The sequence below is a fragment of the Ixodes scapularis genome, unplaced genomic scaffold (genome assembly GCF_016920785.2).
Source record: "Ixodes scapularis isolate PalLabHiFi unplaced genomic scaffold, ASM1692078v2 PGA_scaffold5__190_contigs__length_132052651, whole genome shotgun sequence".
Classification (NCBI taxonomy): Eukaryota; Metazoa; Arthropoda; class Arachnida; order Ixodida; family Ixodidae; genus Ixodes; species Ixodes scapularis.
Window position 1 is genome coordinate 42,183,429 of NW_024609880.1, and position 9,176 is coordinate 42,192,604.

Below are 9,176 nucleotides of genomic sequence, written 5' to 3' on the forward strand. Positions count from 1 at the left end.
CTACATAAAATAGCCCTATGATACTTTTTTTTCTTTTTCTTTTTGTTTGTTTTGTGTTGTTGCGTGCTAATAAAACATTCTGGTAACGCAGACCTGCGCAGCTGTATAATTGTCGTTATCGCTGACGTCGATAAAAATTACGCTATGCGGAAGTATATTCAAAAGTAATTGAATTATATTTCTAAGCATTTGTACTTTACTCACCATACTTTACAGTGAAAGTAACTTGACTAGTATTTTAAATACTTTATGAAGCAGCTATTTAGTAACTTAAATATTTTTATCGAGTTTTTTGTCCAACACTCGTCTCATTGGGTGGTTTGAGTCAAACCGGAGGGAACGTCCTGTGTGAATGGGCTTTCTGTATACTGTAAATTCGAGGTCTCCATCTCGCTTCGTCATAAGAACAACCAGAAATGCTAAGGTATTCCCCTTCAAAATTTGTTCCACGGTAAATTGCATGGCCGGCTCGATGGTGTTTAGATCCGCTAAAAGGTTGCCTACTTTTGAGGTTTTTTTTTTTTTTTTTATGGTACATAATATATTGCCACGCGCGCCGGCAAGCGACCGCGTGCGTGGCCGAGTGGTTACCGCGCATGACTGTTGCACGGAAAGTCTGGGTTCGATTCCAGTCAGGGGAATGTTCTATTATTTGTTCTTTTAACATTGCGTTCTCGTGAATTCGAGTACATTCTAGTCTGATCGAGTTCCGAATGTTCCAGTCGCCAAACCTTCTAGGCTGACTGTTCCAGAAGCCCCCACGCGTACATAATGGGCTCCGCGTGGCGATCTGCAGTCAGTCTCGCCCCAGCGTACGATCCTGCTGTTACGCCGCCATCGACGGCCGCAGCGCTCTACTGTTATCTTCTGGTTACCTTTGTTTTGGACACAAGTTCGCCCCATTAAGCGTTCAGTTTCTTCAGTTAAAATCGTCTCATCCATTGTCATTTGTGACAATATCGTCGACGTAGCGCAAGAACGCATTGGAGCTTTTAGCGAATGACTGCAGCGCTTTTTGTTCAATGGCCTACATCATCAAATTTGATGCTGCGACCCAAATCGACGCACCCATGGCGATTCCGCTGGTCTTGGTACAAAAATCTCCTTTAATGCTGAAGTCCGCGTAATACTAAGGCATAACTCAAGGAGGCGGCACAGTTCATCGACGCTAAAGCTGGTCCTTTTATTCGGGTCTTTCTCTTTGTCGAGGTCGTCTTACTTGTAAGGAATTACAATGGATTTTTTTACTGGTAACGGATTACGTACAACGTTGGTTCTTAGCACAATTCAGGAGGCTAGGGATCTTATAGCTCCTATATCGAACCTAGAAATTAAAATGATCTATTCCCACACTTAAAGTCTCTGCACCGCGGCAAGTTTTTAATGCTGCCAATTTCTCCAACACAGTCATTTATTTTTCCTTCCTTTTCTTTTTTTTCTATTGCCAGAGGCAACAGTTACACAAACGGAACACTCTCTCTACTCAAAATTTTCGAGTTCTTCTATTATTGGTCTAAAAAGGCAAATGTACCTTTTAAAATTAAAAGAGCTAACAATAGACCAGACTGAAAAAAAACGAAAGAATAGGAAAATGTTTTGTTCACCTTTCGTTTGTCGTTTCCGATTGATAGCGCTTTTAATTTTATAACTCATAAAACAACTCCCCCGCTTCTCCACTTTAGCAAATATACCGTAGTAGTAATATTCCACTGTCGTCACATTCCGCGTTTATTTCGATTCGTGTTTTTTTCTTTCTTTTTTTCAGCCTTTTTGCACTATTTTACGATGATATAAGCACCTACGTAAATTCACGAACGTACTTTATGGGACATTAATGAGCAAATAAAATGCAAGTGTATGCGCTGGCAACTTCTGCCAGCAAATCAAAATTTATTGAATGCGAAATATATTACTTGCCTTCGTAATATTGTAACAAAATAGACCCTTTACAAAAATTAGAATCGCATCAAACAACATTGACCTTAGTTATTTTGCTTGGGCACGATACGCGGGACTTGATACAAGTCCTCGCCGTTCACTGACGCAGCACTTGGTCTCGATGCGAGCTGAGCCGTGTTCTCCCCGAACTCTGACACAACTGTCGCGTTCAATACATTCAGAAAGGGCGTGCCGAACAACGACGAACTCGGGTAACATGCGCAGGACCTACAATATGACGCGCATTTCAGAACAAATGTTGATCACTGCGCGAACATAGGATTGCGGTCAAGGTACATCGGTGTTTGCGCTCGAAAGACAGAAGGTACACCCGTAGGAAATGTGATAATTCGCCGTTTTGCTCTATCTGCAGTCTTCACAACCCCGATTATTTCTTTTTCTTTCAAAGGGTTAAGAGACTGGAACCTAAACTTTGAGTTACAGCCCTAGTTTAGATCAAAGCGTCCTTAATGGCAGGCAGGTGCTCCAGATAAGCCTAACGGACTGTTGCCTCTCATATGCTTACGACTGTACCAGTACCTTGCCAAGGCTTCCAACACCTACCGGCAAAACTAACTTCGTAATTTTGCATTTCGATGAACGATGTAGCCAAAAGAAACAAATTTGTAACACCTGTTTCCTTCCTGCGGCAAATCGATCTGCAGTGAGCAACATCCGTTCCCGGCGGCGCAGCTCTTCACCGAGTGCTCCTAGTCGAACTTTGCCTGTTGCGGCGGCCGCTGCCATGTCTGCCTCTACGAACACCTCGTCTGCTGCTGCTCGCCTCGCTCTCGTGACTGGAGGTGGAAGCGGCATCGGGAAAAGCGTCTGCCATGCTCTCGCCAGCGAGGGTACTCACGTCATCGTGGCAGACCTCAATCTGGACGCCGCGACCGCCACTGCCTCATCTCTGCTAGGTAGAAGCCCTACAAAAAACAACAATGTTTTAAGTTCTAGTTTTTCTAAGTTTGCAGTGCTTTGGGTGTTATCCCCCCCCCCCCCCCCCCGGAAAAAAACAAAGAAATACGTTATTCTTTATTTGCAAATAAAATTAACGAGTGACCGTTACGGGTATCAATAAAAAGTAACGCACGTTACTTTCGCCTTAATTTTTAAATTATGAATTAACATGTTTTACTGTTTTGGCGTTACCGATAGGCATAATGCGCCCTATTTCAAGAACCATTAGATTCGAGCAGAAACCGAACATAATTACTTCATCTTTTTTTGTGTGTGGTTTTATCTACATGTTTTTAAGAAAAAACGCAAGGAAGAACGCAAGAAAAACTAAAATATTTACATAACTTGGCGCCTAAAAACGCGAAAAAAATTGAAGTGTAATTTTGTTTTTGTCCTGGAAGAAACAAAGTAATGAGTAACGTTACTCCGTTACTTGTTACTCGAAATAACTAATGTATGTGCGTTACCCGTTGCCGTTTTGAACATGTAACGAGTACGTTACACGTTGCCGAAAAGTTTTAATATCATCGTCAAAAGTTAGCCAACTGAAACTCGCGGCCAGTCGAAATACGGTTTCACACTGCGTCACTAACCATCTCTTAGCCCTATTGTAGCGTTGGAACTTTAAAATGCTAGTAAATTGTTAAGCCATATTTTACCTTAAACGACCTGCCATTCACAATGCCTAACCGGTAGGACTAAATTAAAAACAAAGATTATAATACGGCTAAGATCACAAGAAAAGTGAACGATAAGGAAGTTTGATTAGACACTTTTACCGTGCGTTTTCTACACCATTGCCCCTCGCTTTAGAACAAGGACAGCCTTGTTCTGAAACAAACTAACAAACTAACGAACATAATCTAAAAGGCGAACACAACTATTAATTACAACAAAAGGAATGATGGCATATATGTCCTAGCATTCTCGAATGCTAAAACAGGCAAAGAACTCTTGCGACTCGTTAAATTGTGCTCTTACGAGTACTGGGTGGCCGCATCCTTTACTTTGCACGGACAATTATATTATTTTTCTTGTAACGAGTGACTTTGCTGCTTTGTTCCTTGTAAGCCTTCTTTACACTTCCCAGGCAGCCAGCAACATCATGCCTTTAAGGTGGACGTCGGGTGCTCCGCATCGGTGAAGTCGCTCTTCCGAGACATCCAGAAGACCTTTGCCCGCCCGCCAAACGTAGTCGTCAACTGTGCCGGAATAGCCATCCCAGCAACAGCTGTCGTCGACACCACCGGGGAGGACTTCGATCAGGTCATTCGAGTCAACCTGAAGGTGTTTACTATTTGTGACCCTTCTACGCTCTGCTCAACCTCCGTTCCGTCATAGTACCCTCTAAATTCAGCGTTGAAACTGAATCGCAGTATAGACCTCCCAACGTTAGTTCAGGTAGCAACAATTTGCACACTACATTTAGCGCAAAAACTGAAATGGTGTTAAATCCGGGAATGTCACTTTTTCCGTTAAGTTTAGTATAGACACTAAAATTCTGTGAAGGTCACGTGACGTCGGCTCACATAACATTTATTATCTCGACTAATTCATACGGAAAACTCAAAAGGTTGCTTAGGTCAGGCGACGTCAACCTCCCCGATAAATTTGGCGTGGAGACTAAATCGGTGTGCAGGGCCGATGCCCATTTTCTTTTTTATCGTGAAATGATCTTTAGAGGAACTACAGTCCCAAATTCGAAACCTCTCTTCCGTGCATTTACTTAGTAAATTGAAGTCACGTGATATCGAGTCACGTGAGATCAATTTCCTCACTATACTGAGCGGTAAATGCACGCATGAATGGACAGAATCTTGAGATTGTAGTTCTTCTGAAAATCATTTCCTGCTTTTATAAAATTATCCACATGGGCCTTAAGGCTGCCGGTAAGAATATTAACCAATTCAATAACCAAATAAGACTGCAGGCTCATTGACCCTGGTCTCTTGTGTGTTTTTTTTTTTTGTGTCTGTTTTTTTTTTTTTAGATACGGTCGTTTTTATAGCTTCGCCATTCGCTAGAATTGATATAGTGTTCTCCATGATTGGCGGTGTTAGTGTTCTGCAGGCGAGTGAACTTACAGGTGTTATCTCTTAGAATTAAGTCAACCTCGGTTAATTTTAAAGGTTCGAGGTTCGAATGTTCTACGCGTCGAACATTCTACGCCGATTACTCCAGAAGCTTACGCATGCACATAAGGGACTTCGCGTAGCGAGCCAGAGTCAGTTTCGCCCCAGCGTTCGACTCTGCTCTTTCGCCGACCTCGACGCCCGCGACGCTCTGCTGTTATCTTTCGTTTCCTTTTAATTTTTGGGCACAAGTTCGCCCCCATTAAACGTTTCAGTGTCCCCAGTTATTCTTTGTTTCCCAGCCTGTTTATTCGTGACAATACGTCTGCCAAACCGGTGCTTCTAAACAATACGCAATTATTCCTGCGACGTATTTGTGAAAGTTAAGTGGGGATGGTAAGAACAAGTTATAACCTAGAGGATTTAAACACGCAAAAAACTCGGACGAAGAACAGACAAATACTACATCGACTGGCGCTAACTTTCAACAACGTCCATGTTTTTTTGCGCTCTTAAAGGGGCACTGACACCCCAAGGGTTGTATTTTTTTTATTGTCTAAAACGATGCACGTTGTAGTCATAGACACGCAAAAAAACAACGCATCGCAAAAAAAAAAAAACAGATTTTCCGAACGCGCGCGCGCCTTTTTATTTTTGGCGTTTTCCTCTCCCGCTTTTCGCCCCCTTGCTTCTTTTGATTTGTGACGTCAAGAAACATGACATTTGGAAGCTTTGAAGGTGACATTTCTATAACATTTAATAACGGTAATCGTAAAACATGTTTTCAAACGCAATGGAGCTTTTTCCAGTAAGGAGTGCCTCATGACGGTTTCGCCGCCTACTACAAATGGAGGGCAACCGGACTCGCCTTCTCCCATAGGAACAGATTAGTGTCGCATGAAAACAGTGCCCCCCAAGAATGGCGAAAGGGCGGTAAAGGTCAAGGGAAAAGGGTGTGCGCGCGCGCAGACGCTTACTGGAAAAAGGTCCATTGCAAACGCACTAGGACCCTTCTTCTTGAAATGCCAAAAATCGGAGTCTGTTGTTGCACCGCCTCCTGAATTTGTATCCTCCCACAGAAAACAGGCGGCACCTCTAAAAACCGGTCCGCCGGCGCTCGCTCCTTTCCTCCTCGCTTTGGGTCGCGATGGCAGCAGCACGGAGTTGTTAAAGAAAGTGGACTCCCAGGACTCCGCAATATTTGACGTCAACGCACCGGTGCAGATCACGCGAGAATTTCAAATTCGGCATTTGGAAATTGTTTTTTTCCTTCACAAATGCCCGAAATCCCAAGCTTCGAATTTTTGGGGTAATGTCCCGGCATCGTTTTCAATCGTTTTAGAAAAGAATAAAAAAATATGATTTTGATGTGTCAGTGCCCCTTTAAGTCCTCTAGATCACGGTGCACCAACTAGCCCAATCCAAAGTTTTAATCCAAGTTACAACTGTTTCTCTTAAAGCCCGATAAAACAAAAAAAAAATAAAAAAATTTTGTACTAAGATGGGAGTGGGAACTATGAAAGACCACGCTTAATCGCATTCGAAGGTCACTGCGGTTGTTTCGCATGTTGGATGTATAATGTTCCAGAATTTCATTGCAACTTCTTTAATTGGTAATTTACTCAGGTTAAATCACAGATTCTCTATATTTTTAGGGGAGCTTCCTGGTGACCCAAGCGGCTGGTCGAGCCATGATTGCCGACAAAGTTACCGACGGCGCCATCGTGAACATGTCAAGCATGATGGCAAAAATAATCCACAATGGCGAGTGCGCGTACTCGGCCTCCAAGGCAGGAATCGTGGCGCTTACCAAAGTGGCAGCGAAGGAGCTGGCTTCCCACGGCGTTCGTGTCAACGTCGTTCTACCCAGTCTTATTACAACGCCATTGTCCTCCTCGTGCAACACTTCAGAGTTTCTGTCCCAGGTCTCGGCCCGCATTCCCCTAGGAAGGGCCGGTCTTCCAGAAGAGGTGGCCGAAGCCGTTAAGTTTCTCTGCAGCTCCCGAAGCAGCTTTATGACTGGCTCGGCCGTTGATGTTTCTGGCGGCGTGTGAATCGTGATTCAGGCGGCTTCGGTGGTGATCTTCAGAGCGATCGAAACGACAGCAAAGGCAAAGTCACCGGGACAAGAGTGCGCTGGACACAATGTGGCAACAATTAAAGATGTAGTTTTGTGACGCAGTCATCAGAACCGGTTGTCCCGGCAGTTTTGGTGTCCCGGTCGTTGCGAAAGTTGTGGTTTCTGAGGACACAACCGACGCAAATCTGTGAACCGGAATTTATGGAAGCGTGCGGCTTGCGGGAAGTTTACATGTGTTTCTTTGAAATAAAAAGTTATCATCTCTTTTGATCAGAAGCATATAGTACAACCTTCCACACGCCCGAAATCTGGCTCAGATATTATCTACCTTCCACAGCCCAAATATAAAGCAATTTTGTAAATGATTGCGTTTTTTTTTTTTTTTTTTTTTTTTTTTTGTCAATGCGCAACTACACTTACATATGCATGTAGAGTAGCCTCGAGATGTCCTACAAAAAAGGCCCATGTCCCGACTTCTCGGCAAAGCTCGCAGAAAACCAATAATTTCAAGAGCTACAGCTGAGTAGCTGGTTTATTGAGCGTAACTAGCGATAGCACTAACCGCCTTTTTTGTTGGCGTTTCCAGCAGAGCGCGCGGGGAGGGTGCAGTGATAAGACAATAAATACTGTAATTTTGAAGTAGGAGAACACCAGAAAACATTTTCTAGAAAAACTAGACGAGTTTGAGAACTGCACATCATGTTTAGAAACATTAAAACCTCATGCCTGGTGCGATAAATTTCATTCCGGCTAAAGGATGGTTTTATTTTAATAATCGCTCTTATTCTTAGTCGTATCACAGAGTTAATGATGAGCTACATTTCATATTAGCGACGTCTTATGTGCAGGTAAAGTGTCGTTGAGGAAAGAAGACATCGAAAATTATTTAAAGATTTTGAGAGTCGATGGCCACAGTGGCATTGGACTAGTAGGAACGGCACAATCACTCGTTATGTTCGTGGTGAAGTTTGGCGTTCCACGATAGATTTTAACAAAATAACTTTAATATATATACTTTAGGATGAGCACTACTTCGTATGTTAATTCACAAGCCCGACCACCCTTTCATTGGATTTCCTTCTTGGGAGGAGGGGAAAAGCGAAAATCACTACGTCTGGGGCTTTTTTGCGCACCTGTTGCCCTTTGCCCATCGTTGACCCACTGGTGTCGCCCTTTTGTGCCCCGTTGAGGGGTTGGACTGGTGTTGGGATCTCCGGGTTCCTTTCTCTCTGTCGGTGTTTCCTGGTTTGTTTCTTGGTGTGGCCCAGTTTTTTCTAAGTAAAGTTCCCAATTGGCTTTTTGGTGATATCCCCCACGTGATCCACGGATCCAATTAATTTATATCGGATTGGTGGCAATATCTGCTGTGCCTACACCCAGGAAGTACCGATCGAGAATCACATATATTTTTCATTATTTTAGTTTCATCCCCTTAGCTATACTCCGTTTCACCTTCAGTCCGAGCGCAGTGGACGCCACGAGCCATCCCGGCCGATCCAGCGCCGGGAGAAGGTCGCGTGACCTGCCGGTGGGGCGGGGCGACACAGGGAGCTCAAGGTCGCTTGACACTCCCTCAACGCCGCATTGGCTGGGATGGCTCCTAGCGTCCGCTGTGCTCGGACGGAAGGTGAAACGGAGTATAGCCAGTTCAGCTAGACATTCCCATAAACCAATTCTTTTCTGAGAACATTTTTAAATACATAATATAAAGTATATTTTTGAGCATCAAAAGCTTCAGTATTTGGCTGACGAACAAGCATGCAGCAAATGTGCAATTCACTCGTTATAAATATGCACGCGTACATTTACTGATATGGCTATACCGATGAAAAATACAATTCACTGTAACGCCGGTTAGAGCGCAGCTCTTGAGAAGGAAGATGGAAGCGTACTGAGGGATAGGTGACTCCTTGAGGTCACGTGACCTCGGGGGCCGCGTGACTTCAGGGGGGTCACGTGACCTCGGGGGTCGCGTGACTTCAGGGGGGTCACGTGAACTCGGGGGTCACGTGTCCCGAAGGGGGTCACGTGACCTCAGGGGGGTCACATGGCCTCAGTGGGGTCACGTGGCCTCAGTGGGGTCACGTGGCCTGAGGGGGTCACGTGGCCTCAGGGGGTTACGTGAT

At 44.3% G+C, this 9,176-nt stretch overlaps 1 protein-coding gene across 1 annotated transcript; it reads left to right on the forward strand.

Annotated features, from left to right (window-relative positions):
• The first annotated feature begins 2,608 nt into the window (after window positions 1-2,608).
• LOC8032662 (estradiol 17-beta-dehydrogenase 8) lies at window positions 2,609-7,158 on the forward strand. Its single transcript, XM_040215639.3, has 3 exons — window positions 2,609-2,855; window positions 3,989-4,185; window positions 6,626-7,158. Exons 1-3 carry the CDS (start codon window positions 2,684-2,686, stop codon window positions 7,022-7,024), a joined length of 768 nt encoding a protein of 255 aa, XP_040071573.3. The 5' UTR covers window positions 2,609-2,683; the 3' UTR covers window positions 7,025-7,158.
• The last annotated feature ends 2,018 nt before the right edge of the window (window positions 7,159-9,176 follow it).

Excerpts from the sequence above, each read along its gene's own strand:
- LOC8032662 (XM_040215639.3), top strand. The coding sequence starts at position 2,684 with ATGTCTGCCTCTACGAACACCTCGTCTGCTGCTGCTCGCCTCGCTCTC. Across the intron at positions 2,856-3,988 it reads CACTGCCTCATCTCTGCTAG|GCAGCCAGCAACATCATGCC; the intron begins GTAGAAGCCCTA and ends TACACTTCCCAG. Across the intron at positions 4,186-6,625 it reads TCATTCGAGTCAACCTGAAG|GGGAGCTTCCTGGTGACCCA; the intron begins GTGTTTACTATT and ends CTATATTTTTAG.